This window comes from Pipistrellus hanaki (assembly GCF_964339955.1).
Source record: "Pipistrellus hanaki genome assembly, chromosome: 8".
Classification (NCBI taxonomy): domain Eukaryota; kingdom Metazoa; phylum Chordata; class Mammalia; order Chiroptera; family Vespertilionidae; genus Pipistrellus; species Pipistrellus hanaki.
This window is the reverse complement of record NC_140510.1, coordinates 80,466,774-80,493,043: the sequence shown is the minus strand read 5'-3', so window position 1 is coordinate 80,493,043 and position 26,270 is coordinate 80,466,774. Positions and strand designations below refer to the sequence as shown.

General features: G+C 34.8%; 1 protein-coding gene across 1 annotated transcript in view; it reads left to right on the top strand.

The window, feature by feature from the left end:
- ERBB4 (erb-b2 receptor tyrosine kinase 4) overlaps positions 1–26,270 on the top strand; it is an 823,165-nt gene that overhangs the window by 577,729 nt on the left and 219,166 nt on the right. The window contains exons 10-14 of the mRNA XM_084891653.1: positions 4,957–5,030; positions 5,960–6,050; positions 7,868–8,067; positions 16,810–16,942; positions 22,587–22,680. Coding sequence (XP_084747779.1) covers positions 4,957–5,030; positions 5,960–6,050; positions 7,868–8,067; positions 16,810–16,942; positions 22,587–22,680 — 592 coding nt within the window. The remainder of the gene's footprint in view (positions 1–4,956; positions 5,031–5,959; positions 6,051–7,867; positions 8,068–16,809; positions 16,943–22,586; positions 22,681–26,270) is intronic.

The window sequence follows — 26,270 nt, the reverse complement described above, 5'->3', positions numbered from 1 at the left end:
CTCTCCCCGGGGCAATGCTCTTCTCCGACAAAATCCGATGCCAGGCGTCACCAGCAGTGATGGTAAACCAACGTGTGGGATGCGTCAGATCATGAGATTAGTGACTGGATAGATTTAAAATATAAGTTGATATGCAAGCTAAAATGTATTTGCAGGACATTCTCATTAAATCCTTAGATTTCAGCAAGCTTGGCATATCTTCAGATATGATTAGGAGAACGATATCAATGGGTGAAGTGGGGAATGTCATTCAAATTTCTAAAAAAAAATAATTTAAAGCAAATTAACATAAGGCAATATTTACTTGCGTGAATATTTCTTTTGAAAAAGTATCTCACAAAAAGCAAATCAGGAAATTGAAATTGTCCTGAGCTTTCAGAACATCTATGTCCTTTTGTGTATTTTTCTTTTTTCTAAGTCTGGAAAGTTTGTACTGCTCTCAGAGATCTATAAAATGGATTTCATTTTAGCAGTAAAAATCGTAACATTTTCTAGGCTCCTTCATAGCAGAACCACCTGCTGCTTTTAACTAGGAAAACAACCCAGTTTGTAGTCTTTCAATTGCAATAAAAATGTCAATATTTTCACTCTACATTTTATCTGTCTGTCTACATTACTACCTCACCCCTATCTGTTAGTGCTACAGGCTACAGATAAAAAAATATCACTCCCATATTTCAGTTCAAAATCTTACTCTAAACGTGTATCATATCATTTCTAGAAGGAACATAATTTAACTCATTTAGAATAAACATGTCCTAATAGAAACAGCAAGAGAAATAGAACAGAGTAGTTTGTTTGTTTTTTCTATTTAAATAAATTACTCTTGGTCTTATTTCATAAGCATTTCTTTACCCAAGAATGTAACTTTGAATATGGGTCTACGCCAGATACTCTGATAATACGTATGTACTTTCTACCCCAGGTATGATATATTGGCCCTTGTAGTATTTTCTTTAAAGGTCAGGATTTCTAAGTTCTTTTTAAAAATGTATGCACTTGACTCATCTTAGCCCACATTTTTATATAGCAACAATCTCTTCAAGCGAGGTAGTACCAGCCGTTTTAGATGGGACACAGTCAATCAAATTGGCTCTAGTCCCCACTGGCTCTTTGTACCCATCTGTCATTGTCATCAATGCCTCCTTGGCCTTTGGGTAGAAGACCTGTGTTGATATTTAGAATCTTCCATATAATTTAATGCATATGTGACACTTAGTAGAACAACATAGTCATATTTTAGCTATACTGAATACCAAATATCACCATGAATGACAGATCATATCGTGTTAAAAGAATCTTCTGATTTCACCTGGATATAATAAATTTCATGTGGATATAATAAATGAATTCCATCAATGTGGAAAACAGACACATTAATTGTATTACACAAGTGGTTTCCATCCCAATCAAACCAATATCCATCTCTTATATATTCAGCATTTTTTAAAAATATATTTTATTGATTTTTAACAGAGAGGAAGAGAAAGGGATAGTTACAAACATTGATGAGAAAGAATCATCGATCAGCTGCCTCTTGCATGCCCCCTACTAGGGATGTGCCCACAACCAAGGTACATGCCCTTGACAGGAATCGAACCTGGGACCTTTCAGTCCGCAGACCAACACTCTACCACTGAGCCAAACCGGTTTTGGCAATATATTCAGCATTTTAATACTTCCTTTTCAATTCTGAAATAAAAGTCATAGATAAGAAAGCTTACACACACACACACACACACACACACACACACACAACACAACACACAATTTTATAAAGTGATTTTAATTCTTCGGTTGTAATTAATTTTTATAAGTTTATCTTTATTGTTGAACGTATTACAGATAATCCCTTTTCTTCCCCATTGACCCTTCTAGGCCACACCCATCCCCCTACCCCAGGCCTTCACTACTCTATTGTCTGTGTCCAGGGGTTATGCATTTATTCATATAAATTATTAGGTTAATTGTTTTCCACCCACCTCTACCTTTTCTCTGAGATTAGACACTCTGTTCCATGCTTCTATGTCTCTAGATCTATGTAAAGGAGAAATAAGAGAAAATGTTAGTTTCTAGAACAATAGTGCCATTGACAAAAATGGACTAGGTACTCTTGTTTCCTTATTTAGAATGGGAACCACAGGCAAAACTCAGTGATTAGGGTTATCTGTGGGAATGATCCACTATAATCTTGTCATGTTTGACATGGTTTATGCACATGTGCTTGAAGCAACAAAATGCTCACTAGATATACATGTCCAGGCTGTGTCACAATGAGACTCTGACAGAAAAGTATTCAGATGACAGACTGGAACGATGAGAGACAATGGACATGTGATAATGAAGAAATATATTGTGATGCGATTGTGAAAATATGTTGCTCTCTCTTTATCCTGAGCTTTATGTTGGATCGCCAACAACTGTCACAGAGTGGATATAATGTTCTTGCTCACAATTATGAATTTAGCTAGCAAATTTCTCAATTTTCTAGTTCTGTGGATTTCAATGAAACTCCCTACAGGTACTCTGAAGTTGGTAAGTGGGGTTCTGTCAACTTATTTTATGAGAGTCCTGAATCTCTTAAATTAAATATATAAAATTTCTGTGGTCCATTGGGCTGCATGTGAACAGTCCAGAATTCATTTAATTCTCCACAACCTGGACAAGTTCTCAATATAGGACCGAGTGACCCCATTATTGTGTGCTTGCCCTGGGTTTTGAGTGTTTCTCAATAAAGTCAGAATATTTTATTGTATGACCAGACCTGTTTTAGACACTGCTTTCACTGCTTTTCATCAAAAATCAAATGTTGAAAGTTCATTCTGCTACTGTAGTGCTGACATTTCTTCTGCATACAAAAGTCTTTGCCCATAAAATAGGATAACAACAAGAATTCTACCACATAGCAAACTTAATATTTTTTTTTTGCTTTCTATTCATACAAATCATAGTCATCCATTCTATGTATGCATCTTCAGTTATAAATAGAGCAAGTTTGCCAGAACATTTAATTTAGACTTGAAGCCTTTGAGAGCTCTTCATGTCACATTGAGGAAAATATTCATTGTTTATGTATGAATTATAGGGAAGCTCATTTATAGTGTTTCTCCAACCTGTCCATAACTCTCCATGTTAAACTAGTTGTACAGTAAATGGACCGCACTTCTTAGTTTGAAACAGTAATTTAATCAAGCATTTTTTCTTTCACTTTGACAATATGGGATATTCACAGTGTAGAAGAATATGCCAATGAATCATGTGGAGAGAGCTGCACTAAAGGTAGTTCCATATAGCATGGTTGCCGGAACTAATGGAATCTGTAAGAGGCTCTAAGATAAATAAAAGCCAGTAGATTCACACTCAGATTCTCCCCAAACAGGCCATTTGCCAATTTGTCAGGGGACTATGGAGCACCTGGGTTGATAGCCCTGTTAAACTTACATCCAGTGGGCCACCGCATCTTAGTGTTTATTCCCTGACACAAAAGAAGGTTCCTAAAGATTGGTAAAACACAGATGTATTAACTTAGACACAGACAACAGTATGGTGGTTACTAGAGGGAAGAGAGGTGGTGGACGTAGTAAAAGGTAAAGGGGGTCAAATATAGAGTGACAGAAGATTTAACTTTGGGTGGTGGGCAACACAGTGCAATGTACAGGTGATATAACATATGATTGCACCTATATAATTTTATTAACCAATGTCACCCCAATATATTTAATTAAAAATCAAAAAAGAAACAATATAAAAAATAAAGATTGTATGTATGTATAAGTTGCAAAAAAAATGGCAGATGTTCACAGCAAGGATAAAACTCAATTTATGGCTACAGGTGAATATGCTTCTAAAAAAGTCTAAGTTCATTGTTGTTAGAAGGTTTGATCTCTCCTGGAGAAGTGGTCAATGAAGAGAATTCAATTTTCCTCTGAAGAGTACATATTAATATTGGGTCTCTACTTGCACAGGATAGCACAGAATAGTTTTATAGTAATCAAACATTTTTAAAAATACTATGTATTTCTTAAACATTGAAAATATTCCTTAAATTACGGGGAAATGTTTGGTATTATTATGTTTACGTTTGCTTACTATTCAAGTGTGCAATTATTTTATGTGATCAGTATAGTATACGAAAAAAAGTTAAGATGAAAACCTCTGAAAAAAACAACCCTATTAAACATTTAATTTTAAAAGGTATTTATGTTCATTTTTTAAAAGACAGGGCATCTCTCTCTGTATATATATCAAAAACATTTTTTACAAAAATATGTGCATGCATTAGATCTTCAAATTTATAACACCTTTTGAATGTTATTAAATTTGTTGTAAATTGTGTTTTTCAATGTTAGTATGATTTATATAGATGGAAGCAAATAGGTCTGTTATAAAAATGAATATAAATATCAGTTAGGAACAGAATTGCTCTAAATAATTCATATGAAGAGGAACGTTTACATAATGTCATAAATATGAAAAATCGCTAATAGGTAAATGTGGAGATACAGCAAAAAAAAAAAAAAGTGACTTCATGTGTTGGCTTTTATGCTTCTTATGCTTCTTAAGAAATTACAAGTGTTATTCACAATTTTGAGTGCTTTGAGGACCCTTACTATAACATAATTTATTTGCTGGTTTTATTTTCTCATTTAAAGCAAAATATAAAGCATGGACGATAAATGGACTTGCTATGTTTGGAGGTTTCTTCAGTGTAATCAGACTGAATCATTTCCCTAAATCTAGACTTGCCTTTGGTGAACTCAAATCCTCTGTCATCAAAATGGTCCTCAAAGCAACTTTAAGTTTTCCTCCATACCCAAGACAGGAAAATGTAGACGCACATTGTTAACCTTCCTCTTGATAATGACCATTCAACTTGAATAAAATAATGTCACATTTTTATATTTTTATTTATTTATTTAATTTTGAATCTGACTGCTTCTCTCCTGGGTTTTCTAGGGACCCTTACAATGCGATTGAAGCCATAGACCCAGAAAAACTGAACGTATTTCGGACAGTTCGAGAGATAACAGGTAATTTTTCAAGTGCACTTGTTGCGTTATTAACCATGTGAATTTTAATGATTTCTTGAAAATATTACCTAATATTGGAACCAGAAACTCAATTTCAAAATTAATGCAATTCCCTACTCCTTAGCATGTGTGCACATTTTAAAAGCCCATAGAATTTAAAGTAAAATATCCTTTAAATTTTGATGTTACTGTTTTGCAAGTGTCAATTGATCTTTGAAAGCACGTTTTTTTGTTTTTGTTTTGTTTTTACCTTTCACAAGAATTACTGTTTAGTGTGGGTAATGCACATCATTCATTTAGCACATGTTTATAGAGCATGTAATACATTTGGTATTATTATAGTAGATGATTTGGGTTTATAGACATGAATTAAACATTATTTGTTATTAAAGCATATAAAGTCAAATGAGGAGGGGTAAGTTTATATATATCTATGTCTTAGAATGCAAGGTGGGTAAATGGGGTATAAGTGTATAGACACAGTGGTAAAGGATTTCAGAGAAATTGAAATTTTCTCTTTATTTATTATAGTTAGACTAATATTTTTGGTTTTAGAAGAATACATTAAATTAAGATTTATGTTGTTTAACATCTATAATGATATAATGCCATATGGCTGAGAAATATAGATTTTGGTCTCATTGTCATTATTATCATTATTGTTATTGACAATATTGCAAATGTCCCTCATTCATCCCTCTTTGTCCCCTCCTTTGATATTCTTTGGAGTGTTGGAGCCATGAAATGTTGGCTAAGGCACTCCACTTTAGAAAAAGAAATATGAGATAGAATGGTTAAAAGTAGGAATATTCACTTCCCTTTTCTTATGTTTCAACACATTTTCATCCTATTTCAGGAATAATCAGTGTTACGCACTATTGCCCAGACAATAATGTAATGAATTTTTCTGCTGTGTTCTTCTTCTATAGGTTTCTTGAACATACAGTCATGGCCCCCAAACATGACTGACTTCAGTGTTTTTTCTAACCTGGTGACCATTGGAGGAAGAGTCCTCTACAGGTAGGTTTATATATTCGAAGATGCGGGTCTCCCAGGTTTCAAGAGTAGCATCACGTGTATACTATATCAAAACTATTAACCTCATGAATTTACTGATTCTAGAAATACTGGGTTTCTTCTTTTAATTCCAATGTATGATCAACAAAAACTTAACCGCAGTTGTGCTTAAAGTATATAGAATACACAGCTGGATTTTCTGATCACCTATCATTAAAGTAATGTTTTGTAGGTATGGAACACATAATATGAAACATAAAATTAAGCCCTCTGTTTATCATATTTTATTATAATTAAAAGGGAGAGTTGGGTGGTTAGAAATGGCTCAGATGTAGGAGAGAGAAGGGCCATACCGGAAGTTCTTATTTTGCCTCTGGTGCTTTCATTTGAACCAAGCATCATGGAGCTGATGTTTCAGGAATTAGTCCACCTCCCTGTGTGCAGTGTTAGTTGTAATAAACAGAACAATCAGGGCTCAAAAGGATGCTGTTCCAATGTCAACAGTTTTATTCATGTAATAAAAGTAGAGTTAATATTTATTAAGCCACTGCTTTTATTTCATATTTTTATCTTTATGAAAATCTTGATTATGAGGAGTTAAAAACTTATGTATATAGGACCCTTTAATGTTTATTGCTTAAATCTAAATGTTTTGTGAAATCAATATTGTCGTAAAATATTATATGATGGTATTTCACAGAAAATTCATTGAATTTTACTATTAAAACAGGTATAAGAGGTTTTAAAAGGTAAATGGGAAAGTATTAATATAAAAGGATAGTTCAGAGGTACAACTTACTCAAGTGTTATCTGCAATGAATTTTATTATCTACTGAATAAAATATTATAAATATATCAAGGCATCATTATACTCATAATCTACAAATCAAAGTATTTATAATGGGAGCCAGGATTTGAGAAAATGAATTACAGCTCAGTTGAGTACACACATATACATGAATACATTTTGCTGATATATATGTCAGCAAACTATTTTTAGATTTAGAAGTAAAATAAAAGGGGACAGTTTAGATCCCCAAAATGTAAAATCATGTCCATTAGTTGAAATGTGGGAAACTCAATTATTCTTCAGGGAATGCAAAAGGCACTTAATTACAAAAAGTGGACTATTTTGAAATAAAAACAATTTACTTGAAATGTTTGTTTCTACCATGTAGTTGTTACTTAACATTTAGAGATTCTTTCCCCAGTTGTCCAAGCCTACTGTGTATTTTGTAAAATTGAAGTTTAATATAAATCATCTCTGTAAATTTTTATATATCCTACCTTTATTTAAACATTCTTCAGTTATTGCAATTATTCTTTTGTCCCTAAGTAAATTAAAGCATAATATCAAAGACATTCTCTGCAATATCCATCCTTGGAAAGCATTCTGCATCTATTAAATAGAATATAATTACTACCTTACTTAGGGTATATGAAAGTCATTCCACATACATTTATTTAATTATTTAGCCTTAACACAGGATTTCATCCTTGAGGAACTGGAGATGTGAGGGAAGGAGGGAAGGCAGTGAGCAGATACGTCAATGGTAAATAAGTCCACAAAGACATTAATATCCATACTTCTAGAAGTGAACATGTTTTGTTTGGATATTACTTTTAAAACCTCCAGTATTTAGCATGTGAAGATTAATATTTTTAGCACGAATCTGTTTACTCAATCTCTCTCTGTGGTCTGTTGATCTTCTTTTGGAGTAAGATGTGACACCTAGTATTTTACTTCAGAAATGAATGCCCTGGACAAAAAAAAAAAAAAAATGTATTATTGTTCCACATTCTCTCTCCCCTTTCTTTAGTGGCCTCTCCTTGCTTATCCTCAAGCAACAAGGCATCACTTCCCTGCAGTTCCAGTCCCTGAAGGAAATCAGTGCAGGAAACATCTATATCACTGACAACAGCAACCTGTGCTACTACCACACCATCAACTGGACCACGCTCTTCAGCACCGTCAACCAAAGAATAGTAATTCGAGACAACAGGAAGGCTGAAAACTGTAGTAAGTACATTACTCAGACATTAAAACATAGAAGTTTTAGCCCAACCAGGAGGTCACAATTTGATTTCCGGTCAGGGCACATGCCTGAGTTGGGGAGCATGCAGGAGGTAGCCGATCAATGATTCTCTCTCCTCCATAGTATGCAGGAGGTAGCCGATCAGTGATTCTCTCTAATAACTGATGTTTCTATGTCTTTCTCTTCCTCTCTAAAGTCAATTATATATATATATATAAAACAATGGAAGCTTTAAACATTTTCTCCCATTCTATATTTGACCAAACAGTTAATATTACAGTGGGTCAGAATTCTAGCCTTCTTTTCCTCAACCATTAAGAATGGTTGGTATAAGAAAATCAGAATAAGTGACTTGTTTTAGAGTATACTAGAGGCCTGGCACATGAAATTTGTGCACAGGTAGGGTCCCTAGGCCTGGCCTGTGATCAGAGCTGATCTTCCAAGCTGCTGGCAGCCAGCCCCACCCTGTGCCGCTGCTGAGGGTCACCCTCTGCATGTGGGACAACAGGCAGGGCACCACATGCATCCACTGCCATCCACCCCAGTTCTCCATCGGGGTTAGTGGTCAGTGCGTGTCATAGTGGACTGATTGTTCCACCGTCCGGTCCATTTGCATATTATGATTTTATATAGAGAGATTGTGTATGTGCAATTCTTAATTATAAGCATCCACCTGGGGAGATTTAGATTCAATAGGTGTACCTGGGACTTAAAACCTAAATGTTTAATAAGCATCTGGGTAATTCTCTGGATCCAAACAGTTGTGGAAATTTACCCCCATTGAATTTTCTCTTTGCTTTCACTGAATTTGATAACATAGGATAACAGAGTATTTCCCATTGTGGAGTGGTGGAAAAATGAATATGTTTTCTTCTGAAAAGTGTGAAATGCTATTCAAGAAACAAAGTTAATTTCATAAGTGCATTTCTTGTTCACCATCTCTTTTCTCACTTACTTTGATACTTATTGATCCACTCCATCCTTTCTTTGTTATACAGAAGTTGATGATGTTCTCATGGACATATAACTAGACCATTTCCTTCTTATACTTCCCCGATTTTCTACTGAGTACTACTATCTTTTACATCCTATGAGTTCCACTACTATGCATTTGTCTGGCTTGCTTATTATAAATATAAAATAAAATATTTAGAATTTAAATGATCTGTTCATAAAAACATGTTCTAATTGTGGTTATGATGAATTAGTCTTGTTAAGAAGTCACAGTCCCTAAGAAATACTTTTCTATCAGGATGCCTTCTGATCTATTTAATGCATTGGAACAATTACAAAGGTATAAACACATATGTTTAAATTTATTTATTATATATGTGAATTGATAATATAGGACATTTAAAAATATATTTTATTGATTTTTTTTTTTTACAAAGAGGAAAGGAGAAAGATAGAGAGTTAGAAATATCGATGAGAGAAAAACATCGACCAGCTGCCTCCTGCACACCTCCTACTGAGGATGTGCCCGCAACCAATGTACATGCCCTTGACCGGAATTGAACCTGGGACCCTTCTGTCCACAGGCTGATGTACTATCCACTGAGCCAAATCGGTTAGGGCTAGGACATTTTTAAGAAAATATAAACTCTTAAGAAAGCAACATAATTTAAACTTACTAAGGAAAGTAGTCAGTAAAATAGTTTATTTACTAATAATTCCACCTTGTTTTATAAATGATTTAAGGCAGCTCAGGTTACCAAATTTCATAAACTATAATTATAATTTGTGAGGAATTTTAGCTGTTTTGGATCCTGAAAAATATTTTCCAGAGAAAAGAGATCTATTGCAACATGAGATTCCTCTTGTGAGTGAACTTAAGTTCTTACACATTCTTCTATTCTACATAGACTCAAGTACAAAATTTTATTATATACCAAAATATGTATGTTTATATTGGATCAGATGTGTCCTTTAATTTAGCCTAGATTATATCCTTAGTTTTATACATTTCTGATTCTTGACAGAAAGTTTGCTTTTCTTTTTTTCTAATTCTTAAGCTTTTTACCCCACATTTACTCAACCAGTGGTAGACATGGAATACAAGTAATGGATAATAAAAAAGTAATGAATAGGAGCCTAGATATTAAGGAATTTTAAAATGATCTAAGAGCTTAAATGGTAAATAGGTAGATGCTTGATTTCCTCTAAAATGTTTTTCCTTTTCTCTTGTAATTTAAACATTTTAAGATTGTCTTTATTAAGTAACAGTGATTTATTAAAAATCTACACAAGATGAATTTAGCATATTAGTTCAGTATACAAGTATTTGCTGTTGTAAAATATACTTTGTGCACAAAGATTATCAAAGGAATATACAGTTCTATATTTATCTCTGATTTTGATATTCATGAAGTTTGATAGTAGAAAAATCTACCTCACTTAACATGCAATTAGTAAAAAGGAATTGTAAAACTATAGTTAATCACTAATAACCAAACATTATGCATTTGCCATAACTTTAGGTAAACCATAGCTCAGTATGAATAATAAAGTGCATAACTTGGGTTATAGTAAAGTCACTATTCCTCTAAGTAATCAGAAAATAGAAAACCTTAACTGTACTTTTAAGATTTTTTATTACCAAAGTAATATATAATATACTGTTCTTTGTAAAAAATAATAATAATAACATCAAATAAGATTTTCTTACTGTGTTTGAAATAGCACAATGTTTAATTACAATGCTGCAAAATGATCTCTGTGTTCTCATCAAAAGGTTAATAAGCTGTTACCAATTCAGAAATGGCATCCTTTCCATTTGTAATCTGGAAACTCTGAAAGAATGAAAGGCTTCTCAACAATAATAGCCAGGATTACTGCAGGCTTCAGTTTTTATTACAAAGGGCAGCATTTTAATAACTTGCCTGTAGGTCAGTATTTGAAATATTTTAAAGCAAAAACTTTTTTAAGTCTGATCTCAAATTTTCAATGTTTGTTGTTTAGATAATATTGTGTTGCCAATACTCAACACACACACACACACACACGCACACACACACACACACACACACACACACATGTGTTGAGCCCTAGCCAGTTTGGCTCAGTGGATAGAGTCCCAGCCTGAGGACCAAAGGGTCCCGGGTTAGATTCTGGTCAAGGGCATGCACCTCCATAGCAGGCTCTTCCGCTGCAGGGTCCTTATCAGGGCTCATGCAGGAGGAAACCAATGGATGTGTTTTTCTCATATCAATAGTTCTTTCTGTCTTTCCCTCTCACTTCTGCTCTCTAAAAATCAATGGAAAAATATTGTTGGGTGAGGATTAAAATGTATGTGTGTGTGTGTGTGTGTGCGTGCGTGTGTGTGTGTGTGTGTGTGTGTGTTGAAGTTTTAACTACTGGCACCACGAATTTGATCTTATGTATAGAGAAATTCTTTGTAAATGTAATTAACATGTAGATAAATTTATGCCAGATTAGAATGGGCCCTTAATCCACAATAATTTCTGAGAATAGGAGAAGAGATACAGAGACAGACAGGCACACAGAAAAGAACACCATGTAAAGATATCTAATAAAAGCATAATATGCAAATTGACCATTGCTCCACAAAAGATGGCTGCCCCCATGTGGTCAAAGATCCTGCCCCCATGTGGACCCAAGATGGCCACCACAAGATGGCCAGCAGGGGAGAGCAGTTATGGGCGATCAAGCCTGCAGGGGAGGATAGTTAGGGGTGACCAGGCAGGCAGAGGAGGGAAGTTGGAGGCGACTGGGCTTGCAGGGAAGGGCAGTTGGGGGGAGGGGACCCAGGCCTGCATGAGAGAACAGTTGGGGCGGGACCAGGCCTGCAGGGGAAGGCAGTTAGGGGCAATCAGGCTGGCAGGGGAGCAGTTAGGCATTAATCAGGTTGGCAGGGGAGTGGTTAGGGGGTGATCAGGCTGGCAGGCAGAAGTGGTTATTGGCAATCAGGAAGGCAGGCAGGCGAGCAGTTGAGAGCTAGCAGTCCAGGATTGTGAGAGGGATGTCTGACTGCCTGTTTAGGCCCAATCCTACTGGGATCGGGTCTAAATAAGCAATTGGACATCTCTGGAGGGCTCCCAGATTGGAGAGGGTGCAGGCTAGGCTGAGGGACACACCCCCTTGCATGAATTTCCTGCACTGGGCCTCTAGTACACATAGAAAGGGAAGATAACCAATGAAGACAAGGTCAGAGAATGAAGTTACACAGCCATAAGTCAGGAAAACCAAGGATTGCCAGCAACCACCAGATGCTAGGAGGAGGCCTTCAGGAAAGATCCAGCCAACCAACTCCTTGATTTAGAAATACAAAACTGTGATAAAATAAGTGTCTGTCATTTTATGCTATCATTTTGTGGCATTTTGTTATACCAGACCTGATAAACTAATACAGACAACGGTATAACAGTGAAAACTAATATAGATTGAAAGGGCCTATTTTTAATACCAGATCATTGTGAGACAGGTGTCTGAGGAAAATCCTTTTAGAAACTCTATTGTACTTTATAACACCCCCTACCCCCATTTTTCTCCCTTTTTCTCTGTAGTCAGAAATATATATTTAAAACATGTCCTGGTAATTCATTCCATCTTTTGAGGATTTGTTCTCTCAAAAGGGACCTGTTGTAGGAAATTTTTTGTTGTGCCACTTAACACTGTATATTTAAAACAGTTTTGGGAGACAAAGAGAAAGAATGGACCAAAAAAAGCGCTTTATCAATAGTGTTCTGTTTTATCCTTTCACTAATCTAACACACTCAAGACAATAAAGGGGGTACTTAATGCTTATTTATACATTGACTAATTACAGTACAATATATATTTTGCTATTATATTTTATTTACTTCAGAACTTCAACAACACCCTTATGAACTTATTTTCCTTTTATAGAGTTAATGTGCCTTCTGAGAAGTACTTTATAATGTGCTCAGTGTTCTAAGAATATGCAAAGACTTTTCAATATTTTATCACTGCTGTCACAGCTGCCTGTCAAAACCCTCTACCAGAATTTTCTCCCCAAATCCCATACAAGTCAGAGATATAGTACCGAGAGCACTTAAGAGTGAACAAACTTTCAGTAATACCTGTTTCACCTATTGAGTATGGTGAATGGATATGTCTTATTCTTCCACTTCTACCTTTTCCTAAATGTTATGGCTTTAACTTATTCTAACATTTTCCAAAGACCCATAATGTCATTCCCACTTATATATGTCTAACCTTCCCTACATAAAGAGCTTATTGCAATAGAGCTTTATAATTCCCCATTCCAAGGATGCCCACATCCTAATCCTCAGAATCTGTGAATGCTACTTTATACGGCAAAAGGAATTTTGCGTATTTAATCAAGCTGTGTATTTTAAGATGGGAAGATGAATCTGGATTATCTGGGTGGACCCTAAACATAATCACATGTGACCTTGTAGGAAGGAGAAAAAGGGAGACTTGATTTTAATAAAGAAGGTGATGTGACCATGGAAACGGTGGTTGGAATGATGTATTTACAAGCAGAGGAATGCCAAAGTGGCTTCTGAAAGCTGGAAAATTTAACTCAAAATGGATTAAGGACTTAAACGTAAGACATAAACCATAATGCTTCTACAATAAAACATAGGAGAAAAGCCTCTTGACATTGCTTTTGGCAATGATTTTATGGATACAGTACCAAAAGCAGAAGCAATGAAGCAAAAATAAATAAGTGGAACTAAATCAAACTAAAACATTTTTCAAAGCAAAAGAAGCAATCAACAAAGTGAATAGGGAACCTAAAGAATGGGATAAAATATTTGCAAATTATGTATCTGATAAGGTGTTAATATCCAAATGATATAAAGAACTCATGCAACTCAATAACCAAAAAAAAAAAAAAAAACCAAAACAAAACAAAAAAACAACCGTACAAAAACAAAACAAATCTGAATAAATATGGGCAGAGGATTTGAGTGAACATTTCTCCATAGTAAACATACAAATGATTAACAAATACATGAAAATGGGCTCCACATCACCAATCACCAGGAAAATTCAAATTGAAACCACAGGGAGAAACCACTTCACACCTGTGAATGGCTGTTTTCAAAACAGAAAACTGCTGGTGAGATGTGGGGAGAAAGTGTAATTTGGTACAGCCACTATGGAAAACAGTATGGAGGATCCTCAAAAAATTTTAAAAATACTACCATATGACAAAATAGTTCCACTTGTTATAGAGTCTTATCAGCTTTGGAAGAAAAGGGGGTCAAGGGACAAGAGTGAGAGGTTTTCAAACTACAAATATATATATATATATATATATATATATATAGTGTTTTTGGTTTTGGTTTTGTTTTATAATAAGTCTCCATATTATTATTCTTATTATAAAAGGAATACTTGTTTATTACCAAAAGTGTTACAAAATATAGATAAACTAAAAGAACATGAAAAATAGGTTTCACAATACGTTGACTATTTGCAGACATTATACTGTCCTACCTCTTTTCAAAAATAGTCATTTGTCCATTTCCCCCAAAAAAACAATATGTAGAAATAAGTAGATCACAGTTGATGGATTATCAGGAAATGAGCAGTAACAAAGCGGTACTGATACCTTTACCAACAGCCTGAAGGCAGAATCTGAAAATGTATTTTTTGGCCTTAGACAAGTAGGTAAACTAAGAACTTGAGGCATTGATTATGTTTCTAAATATATCAATATGAAGGTGGTTATTATGAAGAAACAGAGATTCATCACACTGAGCAACATGATTTTGAATATATTCTACTTGTCTTTACAAATTGCATTTGTAATGTAACTTATGGTGTATTTTTAACCTCCCCTCTTCAAGGGTTCCTCCTATGATCATATTTATTCCATAAGCAAGGATATATGAGAATCATATGTAAATTCATATATGTTTCAGATTATGAAATAGTTCATAAAAAACTTAAAATGGCTGAATGTTTATAAAATAGGCATTACAGCTTTATATCCATTAATATAATTTATCTTTACTCCTTTTTTAACTCTTAAGCTTTTATATAGATTTTGTTCTTAAACATTTATATTCCATCAGCTTGATTGAACTTTCTTAATTCTTATATCTTCATAAATCAGTGGGAAGTCACTTATACTCCTAGGAAATCAGTGATATGAGACCTATATTAAGATTCCACTTCTACTGACATTTCTTTTGCACAGTGAGAGAACTGAATGAGTGAGAAGGAAAGAACTCTTGCAATTAGTTTGAAATCGATATAGGAGGTAAACTGTCAGAATTTCACAGGTAGAACAACAAATCATTCAACTTTTGAAAAGAAATGTCTCCACATAAGAAGAGAAAAATAGTTATAATATATGCTATTTCAATTTAATACATCTTTAAAAATGGGAAGTACTGCTTTGGTCTGCAAAACTGACGAGTTAACCAAAAAATAAAAATCCTATGTATATAGGAAAACACTCTATCTGATTTCTGTTATTTCAGGGTTTTTTTTTTTTTAATTCACCTTTATGTTATTTATAATAATGTTAAAAATTAAATAAGTTAAAATAGTAGAGTAGAAGGAACTATCATTTTCAATAAAGTTTATGGATGTTTAGAAGTAATGGGCATTTTGGATAAATTCTATATAAAAATTGTGTTTATACACAAGAAGCAAGAAATAGCAAGTAATCTTACTTTGGATTTTTAGAAATAAATATCAGATTCTACTTCTACCAGGATAGAATAAAAGGGATTATATTTACCTTTCCTCATGAAACAACCAAAATATGGACAAATGATAGGAAATGACAGTTTGCAAGGGAGTAGATATCAGGTAATGAAGCAGAGAGAGGAAACAGATGAGGCGAGCCTTGTGTCTGCTCTGGCTAACTACCTGGAGAGGATTTTTGAGCCTTACTAGAGTCTGGAGAGACCGAGGTAGAATCCCAAAGACTCCTTCAGTTGAGCAGGCGGAGCTGGTAGCCCAAAGAGGCTCAAGTCTGCAGACAGTGCCAGAGAAAGGAGAGCAGCACAGGGAGGAAAACCCACTCCTAGAAATAGTAAAGGAAGGTGGTTAGTCAGGAGGAAACAATGCCAGATGAATATATGATTCTATACATGGGATTAAGAGCACTCCACGGAGAAATATATAAAACTAGAGGCCCGGTGCACTAAATTCATGTAGGTGGGGGGAGGGGGAGTCCCCTCAGCCTAGTCGGCATGCCCCCTTACTGGGGGTAGATTCTGCAACCCAGGAATATGCCCTGACCCGGAATGGAACTGTGACCTCCCGGTTCATGAGTCAACGTTCAACCACTGAGCAACACCAGCCATGTTCATTTGCTCCTTTAATATTATTTGTTTTAGAACAAGTATCATTTGTTATCTTTGCTATGATGCTGTCATATAGAATTAAAGCCAAAAGTTTGGGATAATTGTGGAACAAAGGGTTGGTTTGAGAAAGATGTGGTTTTTTCCTTAACTGGAAGATTATTTTCTATTACACCTTCTCCCTAGATTGATGATATAGACAATTGGCATTTGTTCATTTTTATTAAAAACGCAATGTCGCTACACAACCACAGTGACTGAGCTCTGCCACATGGAAGAAGTTGGGGATAGTGTGAATAATGGTGACTAGATAGGCCACCAAAGAGGTCTGCCATAGATCTCTTTCAAACAAACTCCTACAGAAATAGCTTTTCTCTGAAGGATTTATATTAAAGCTGTAAGTTGTGATACAAGCTTCTGTTTATTTCCTCTTGATTCTGGTGTGTTTTTCAGCTGCTGAAGGAATGGTGTGCAACCATCTGTGCTCCAGCGATGGCTGTTGGGGACCCGGGCCAGACCAGTGCCTGTCCTGCCGTCGCTTCAGCCGGGGGAGGACCTGCATAGACTCTTGTAACCTCTATGATGGGTAAGGCATCTTACATGTCACCTTCGCCTCTTGACCTTTGAGGTTCTGCCTGATTCAGATTTCAACATGATAAGAATATTGTAAAATTTCAGTATCGGTATATAGGCCAAGATTTTTACTAAGGAGAGCTTTAGTTGCATAAAGTAGACAATTTATAGAAGAATTATTTAAAGAGGAAATAATATAGTTGGAAATATCAAGTCCAAATATATGTTGACTGTTATTCACATTTTAAAAACATTATCTACTAAAAGGATAATTATTAACAAATTATTAAAATGCACTTTAAGTAAAATTGAAAAATATATTGCTACTCTGCTTATAAAAGATATAAGCAACCTTTCCTTTTATATGTCCCAATAGTCTTTTTTCCCCCCTCATACTTTCTACTAATGTTCACCTTTAATTATACATAACTTTTATTTATGTTTTCCATTTAGGTTGCATGTCTATTTGATTTGATTTTAGGAATGACACACATTTCTATATCTCTGACAACGGCTTAGCCTTACAGAAAAACTACCTTCATAATTTCTAGTTGAGTAGGCTTTTCTAAGTGTTCTGCCACTCTCTAAAGATAACCTAAGCAATAATTTAAATAAAATGTTTTACATTTCTTCTATTACTATAATAAAGCCTACTATATACCTTGCTGCATGACATCTCACATGCTCATAAAATCACTTTATCATAACATGCCATTTCATGCATCATGGTTGTCCTTCATTAGTGAGATAACACAGTTTTTTAGTGCTGTCCCTGAGTCAAATTTTTTTATTATTGCTCACAGTGAGCACTTTCAACAGTTTTGTTAAATTGCAGTTTTGAATGTCTTTATTTCATTTCTTCTTCTGCCTTATGAATTGTCCATTTTTTAGCAGCTGTTTTCATGATCCCAGATAACATTATAATTTTGTATTTTATAAAAGAAAAATTAAAATAAATGAATAATAGTAATATATTATTTAATTTATCTTATTGCTGGAAGTAGTACAGAGGTTTCCTTTTTTTCCCCATTGATCTCCTCTACCCTAAACCACTTCCAAGTCTACTATTTTGAATCGTAGTAATAATTATATGACTCTTCTTTGAAAGCTGACCAAATTTAATTCTGCCCATGCAATTTAGAGGAAAAATATTAAAATTAGAAAATTAAGTATAAATTAGAATTTAATAGCTTTTAAGGAAATTTTCAGCTTGTTATTTTTGCAAGGTACAATGAGCTTATAAATTTGACAATGAATAACAAATTATGTGCTGTTTGTCTCAGTGAAATGTATTCATCGTTGTTTATTTTTATGAAAATAATATATTTTCTGTACATAAAGTAGCTTAGATTAAAATATGCTTGTTTGTGGGTAGCAATTGATACCCCTAAAATGAAACTAATAAACTTTTATTCCATTAAGTGAATGTTATAGTAAAAGTTTATTGAATATACACTGAGTGGCCAGATTATTATGATCTCTGAATGCATAATAATCTGGCCACTCCGTGTGTGTGTGTATATATTAGAGGCCCAGTGCATGAATTCATACATGGTTGGGGTTTGGCTAGCCTGGCCATGGGGAGGGTTTATAAATGGTTGGCTGGCCTGCCTGCTGGTCAAACTCCTGGTCGAGGGGACAATTTACATTTAAATAAATGTAAATTTACATTTAAATTTAAATAAATTCGATTTTAAAAAGTATTAGAAAACGACATTAATTATTACTAGACCTAGCCTTTTATTATTATATATAGGATATACACTGAGTGGCCAGATTATTATGCATTCAGAGATCATAATAATCTGGCCACTCAGTGTATATGTGCAGTTCTAAAGAATTAATGAGGTCTAGGATTCATGTTTTTATACAGCAGCATCTTATATTCACTGAGAACTGGTAGAATTAGTGCTGGCCAGGATCATAACACTGTAAGGGGCCCAAGCCATTACTACAACCCAGGGCACCATGCTCATTCTCTTTCCTTTTCAGATACCATAGCTTTTACAAAAAAAATCATTTTAAACTTTTCAGAAATATGAAATTGATAAATATGTAGATATATACATCATCTTCTCTCTCAATTGTGCAAAACAATGAAAACTAAGGAAAATTACCAGTTTCCTAAGTAAATAATGATTACCAGCTTGTTTTTGAAAACTTACCATTTTCCATGTTATTAAGTGAAATGAATTAAAGAAATGTGAAACTTTTTATGTATTTTGAAAAAGTGATAGGGCCCTAGAAAAATCATACTCACAGGGTTAATTCGAAAAATAAATACCAATATCTTATAAGAATCGGATGTAATTCTTATCTGCCCAAGCAAGGATATATTTCCCCATCTCCAGTTTAGTGGGAGTGGATAATTTCTCCCAACATCGCCTCATAGTTAAAACAGCAGGTGAGGGAAAATGAATTCAAAGCTAACCACCACTTTCTAGTTAGAATGTCCAACCTTGGACAAATAACCTAACAATTGTAAACTCCGTTTTCTTATATGGCAGTGGGAATAGTAATTGTACCAACTTCATAAAATAGTTGTGATTATTAAGTGAGAAATAGACAATAAAATTTTATTAGCGTTCTGACCACTAAAACTCATTACTTTCTTTCTGTGTCTATTAATATGAGCTGATCAAATGGCTAGGTAGAAAAGTCACCTTAGAAACTGCCAAAAATAAATACAAATACAGTATGACATTTACCAGAATCTTATTCATATTTATAAAAGAGTTTTGTTATCATAAGAGAAGAAATCTTAAATAGAGGACTTTTGAAAAGGGTTAGAAGAAAATTGGCCAATTTCTGGCTATTAACATTCAAAATTCAAATCACTTGAGTCACTTTATTTTGGAAACCCTTAACTACAATGCACAAGCTTTCAAAATGAAAGAGAAAGCTAATTGCAATGGAATCTTCCATGTTTCTTATCTGGCACTGTGATTAAACACTTCTGAAACTTTAAGAACACAGAAACATCAAAAAGAGTGCCTGTCTAAGCACTTTGTAGGCATTTTTACATTAATAATCACAACCTCTCATGGAAACATTTTTTCCCCTTTTACAGAGGATACTTAAAAAAGGGAAGCTTTGAGAAATTAAGGGATTTAACTGCTAGAAATATTATCCCGGGTCCTGGGATTTAAATTTGAGAAGGGTGTGACTTAAAGTATTTGTTATTGATCGTAGGATTGGCTAAGGTAGCAGACCCACAACAAACTGAAAAATGTAGAGCATCAAAAACAAGGAAAAAAGCACTCTGGATGCCATGCACATGCACAGTAGACCGATTTCTTAGATCTGATTCCAGTGAAAGGGAATCTCTGGCAAGGTGGACTAGGAAGAAAAAGAACACTGATGGAGGCAGTAACAATATAGAGCAGGAGTCATAGAAACTGTAAGAAGTTTCTATTCTGGTAGCAGGAGGGAAGAAAGCCTACAGACGGACATGTAGTCCATAGAAGAGAAGGCAGCTAGATTGTCTCTGGTAATTTTTTTTTTAAATCCTCACCCAACGATATTTTTTCCATTGGATTGAGGGAGAATGGAAGAGAGAGAGAAAGACAGAAATAGCAATGTGAGAGAAACACATCCACCAGGGCCCCGGCCAAGAGGGTCCTGCAACCTAGGTACATGCCCTTGACCAGGATCGAACCTGCAATCCCTTTGCCCCTCAGGCTGACACTCTATCCACTGAGTCAGACTGGCCAGGGCTGTAGTCGTTTTTAATCATATATTGACTTTATGTCAGGAATTTAAACTTGGAAAAAATGACCTATGTTCTAGTATCACAAAAGTTATGACCTTCATTTAGTACCATAACCCTTTCGTCACCCCAGAAACCTATTTGCAAAATAAATAATTCGCTGGTGACACTAGGTTTGTTGTAGCAGTCATGCACTATCATTAAACAGAGAATGCTTCTTATTCTCTTTACAATTTAGGTACTGCTCCCAATAGGAGGCCATGTTTCCCTTTATTTTCTGCGGATTTCCTAGTTCATTGTTTTATATCACTCATGTTGATGAAACATGCAAGAAAAAAAAAATCTGTTTTGATTCATTGCAATTTTAAACATAAGAAAAATCAAAAACATTTAATTCATAGCAAACTAACACTTTGAAAATGTCAAATCCATGTAACTAAATATTTGCATTTACATATAAGTAAACCATCGATTTATGCTATTCATTTTGAAAACCAAATATAATTATTTTGCCTTGGAGTATGTATCGTCTTAATTTATCCAATAGAAAGTAGAGCCCATGCTTTGGACTTCTGTCATTCATTAAGGCTTTACAGTAACCAAATGAGATTGTTTACTATGAAAAAAATGAAATATTTCAAGGGAAAAATAAATTTGAATTTATCACCTAATTAATCCATTATTGTTATATTTGCAATGCTATTAGGTTGGAATGGTACCTTATAGTACAAAGGCATAAAAAATAGAATAGCTAGAAATATTTAGTCAAATTTTGTTGTTGTTGTTTAATATATATAATATTTTATTGATTTTTTTACAAAGAGGAAGAGAGAGAGAGAGAGAGAGAGAGAGAGAGAGAGAGAGAGAGAGAGAGAGAGAGAGAGAGTTAGAAACATCCTTAAAAGAGAAACATCAATCAGCTACCTCCTGCATACCCCCTACTGGGGATGTGCCCACAACAAAGGTACATGCCCTTGACCTGAATCGAACCTGGAACCTTTCAGTCTGCAGGCCGACACTCTATCCACTGAGCCAAACCGACTAGGGTTCAAGTTTTATTAATGATATCTTAAGTTACCTTTGCCCAGTACCACACCCACTCACACAGTAGTAGGAATGGTTTAAACATATTGGACATGACTGGTAACCAGTTATTAAAATGAAAAATTTAGAGTAGATATGGATTATCAAACTCAAATGGATAATATTTAATATTCAAATAGTCACAATATGTAATGGTGTAATTAGAAAATTTAGAATGTTACCATTAAACTATTTTTTATTGTATGCCATATGGAATTACTTCAAAAGGAATTTAAACTGGAAAAAAATGTTATTAGATCAATAATCTGAGAAAATAAAATCTACCATAAAAAGATCTTTTCTCTAATTCTCTAAGGCAGGTATTTTAAAAGAAGAAAAGAAATCAAAGCATTTTTTGAAGTTTCACCGAAAATAAATTAAAGAGTCTTGGGATTTGAAGGACAAGGATGAAGAACATTCATGCAACTTAGCAATAAGAAAAATACAATAGTCCTTTCAGAGTTTAAAAAAAAAACAAAGCTTCCACCAAGAGTAAAATTTTATAGAGATAGCCTTACTTCAAAAGTTAAAACGGTTCTGCTGTGTCATCAGAATAGTTATAGTCTTTTTTTTTTTTTTCTTTTTGAGATGGCTACAGTCTCTCTCACAAGTGAGAGGTTTCCTGAATGAGTCTATCGTTGAACCCAGCGGAGGGCAAGGAGAGCCATCTGGCTGCCGTTTATCTTGCCTCCTAATGGAGAACTTACTCTTTAATGTGCAGGGAAATGATCCTGAGGCTCCTGGCACCGGGAGAAACAAACTCTAGAATTCACTCTGCCAATAGGACTTTTAGCAGATGTTACTTCATTTGTTAAGTTGACAGCTTGTTTGCTTACACCACCTCACGCAGCTGATGTTTTCACAGAGAATTCCGGGAGTTTGCGAACAGCTCCATCTGTGTGGAGTGTGACCCCCAGTGTGAGAAGATGGAAGATGGCATCCTCACGTGCCATGGACCGGTAAGCCGGAGGACATCTGTGCTTGTGTTGCCTTATTGAGTTTCATGTATGAGTGTTTGTGTCATTGCTGTATTGCTTATCCATTCATTCTATAGGTGTTTGTAGGATATAACGGGGGATTATGTTTGATATTTCACCCTCAAGAGACTTTTAAGTTTGGTAATGCAGGTAAAATATGTAAAAATTCAATTTCTTAAATATATAAGTCCCAGATTGTGTATTTAAAAAGGAGATATGGATTTGACCCTGAAGACTGCACAGCATTGAAAAGAAAACAGAGATGAACAAGTAATTAACTTGAAGGAAAATAATTGATAAACTAAAATATGAATAAACTAGAGGCCCAGTGCACAAATTTGTACACCAGTGGGGTCCCTCAGCCTGGCCTGTGGGATTGGGCTGAAACTGGCTCTCTGACATCCCCTGAGGGGTCCTGGATTGCAAGAGGGCACAGGTCAGGCCAAAGGGAGTTAGGGAGGGACATGGGAGGTTGGATTGCTAGAGAGGGACCATGGAAGGGATCCAGGGTGTGTCTGGCCCATCTCACTCAGGCAAATTGGCAGGACCCCACAGCAAGCTAACCTACTGGTTGTAGTGTCTTCCCCCTGGTGGTCAGTGCACATCACAGCAACTGATCAACTGGTCGACTGTCTGGCCCCTGATGGTCAATGCATATCATAGTGAGCAGTTGAGTGGTCTTAGCATATCATTAGCATATTATGCTTTGATTGGTTGAACAGCTAACCAGTCGACTGGACACTTAGCATATTAGGCTTTTATTATATGTGATTTTATAGGAGCATAGTTGAGGGAGAATCTAAATCTATCTTTGGGATGGAAAGTAGGCCATCAAAGCAGACTATAGAGAAGTGATTTTTGAGCTGTGCTTTGAATAAGAATCTGAAATTCAGAAATATGCAAAGATATGAAAATGTGAAAGTTGGTGTTGTTTTGAGGTAAACTATAACATTCTGTGTTTAATTATTTAGCCATTATGTCATTGTAAACATACTAGTTATGAAGGTCCATTGAAAGAAGGAGGAAGGCAAATACAAACTAAAGTATTAAGCAGTGTGATAAGTACTATGGCAAAGAGAAAAACTGAGCTACGGAAATTTTAGGAAAGGGTGTGGTATAGGGTGTGGGATCAGAAAGGTTTTTGTGGACAAGTTGACATTTATAGAGTTTGAAGTTATCCTTACAAAGAAAATGATCATTACTTTTCAGTCTTCCCTTTGAGTGCCATCACTCAGGTTTTTTCTTAATAATGAAATTGGTATGTGTTTGTCATTCCAAAGTTTCATATTCACCCTTTTTTAGACAAATTTCCCGTTCATTTGCGTATTGAGTCAGCTCTCAGTAGATGACTTAGGAACCAACATTTGGGAGTAGCCAAGGCCTCAACATTTCTCCGTAAGAATTTATTTTAAAATTAAATATTATTAATTTTTCAACCATACTGCCCATTCTTCACTTAATTAACTTAGGGGAAAAAATCATTGAGCCCTCCACACTTCCACTATGCCCCAGTAAGCCGTACTGGAACTTCATCTAAAGAAGGATGTGGAAAACTTGGAAAATCAGACCTCCAAAAAAAAGAAGTGGTGTGATTTAGCCTGAAGAACCAGTCTAAAAGACAGTTTAACACTTAATGATCTCCATGTATGCAAAGGGCATATGCAGTCATTTTCTTTTGCCACTAACAATAGTAATGGAAAATAACAGTTTACCCGCGACATGAGAAATAGAGATTTTCTAAAGATTGTTATGAAACAACATAGGGAAATAAAGTTTCATAATGGGTTATTAAAGAGATATTGATATAAGACTTCTTTTAAAGCTTACATATTTAGACACCTTCTTGACCATAAGTCATAAAATAATAAAATCTCTTTTAGAGAGACTGACACTTTGGAAATGTATATTTAGTGTAATGAAGAATTTACCTTCTCCTCTGATAATGTTAGGCTGCTAGAGAAATCCATGCTCTTTATATTCCTCATGCTGGCTCCTCTGGCATTAATTATTCTAGTAAATAATTAGTTTATTAGTTTCTTTGAAATCATTATTTTATTACATGGTGTTCCTGCATCACAGAAGCAGTAAAAGAAAAGGTTGACAAGTTTAGTATTGGCAGTTTTATAAAAGCGTGCTATTTAATTTCATTGTCCAAAGCAAGATATACCCTACTCTTGTGAGAAGAGAATTTCAAGATTCCATGTAATTGGAAGTGGAAGAGAATCAGTTACTGGTGAAAAGAAGTTTTTTCTCTTACAATTGCTACTTGGAAAAAACGTTGTCACTGAGAAAAAAAATGCATTGTTTCTATCAGGATGTGGTCTATCTTATAGTTGTCTGTCCAATTTATTGAGTCCAAGGGCAGCTTAAAATCAGAAATAAGGAAGAATATTGCCTTCACCTATGTTTTCTATTATTGCATTGATTAGTTCATTCAGTGAACCTAGGTTCTTCAAAGCTTTGGGAATATAATGATGAAAGAATAAGCATTAGACATACATTTATCTCTTTATTATTGAAATGAGGTGGAGAAACAGTACATTTGATTTCTTTTGAGATTTGCCACGACATTGTTTAGTTATTTTAGCCTAGGATATCAGGTTTTGTATAAGGATAACACAATGAAATAGTTGAGATACTTGAAAAAAATAAGCAAACAAAATCAATTTATCTTATTATAGTGTACTTAAAGTTTAAATGTGAATTAATTTTAGCTTCATAATTTTTATATCTTCTGATTTACCTGGACATTGTGTTGCATTACAATTTTAAAGAAAATAATTTCTAGTTGCCACTTGTAGCTTAACTTACTATGAGCTGCCTAATTTGCTCATAGTAAGTTATATTCTTGTGTTCTGCAAGCAGACATCAGCATGTCTCGTGTCTTGTACAATAAGTCATGCCACTGAGCATGCTTGCACAGTAAATGATTTTATGTAATAGAAGGCATTACGTGCCTAAGTACCCATGAGCAGGTGTGAAAATTGGAAGCATGTGAAGTATTCTTTTCTGGAAGGAAATAAGAAATTTCCAATAGCAAACTCTTCAGGGTGAATAGGGATTAGGTGTCTTAGGATAATTTATTTTTTCTCAAAGTTCTAAGACTCACATCAAAATAGAGATATACACAGGTGATTGAACCTCAGCGGTCATGATTTCCTGAAAAGTCTTCCAGATCACTTTTGACTTCTTGGCACTGCTATTCTTCATCCACAGCCTCTCTCTTTAAATTATAAAACTTCATATTCCTTAATTTCTGGGTGCCTATGCTACCAGTTTTCAAAGCATAACTGCTTTTGGGTTAACATTTACATGAAATGACTCTCATGAATGGACTGATTCCCACCCTCCCTTACATAACACAGAGCTTTGTATAAAGTATGATTGCTCTTGGCTCCCAAATCCAGACTGTCAGTAGTTATAAACCTAGTAAATTGAATGTTCTCCCTAATCCTCCAAATGATGTTCACTGTGATCTGTCCTAATTGTTGAGTCCTATGGGTATAGACAGATCTTGGGGAGAAATGGGTCAGGGAAGGAAGTTCCAGGGGGGTGGTCACAGTGAAGACAAA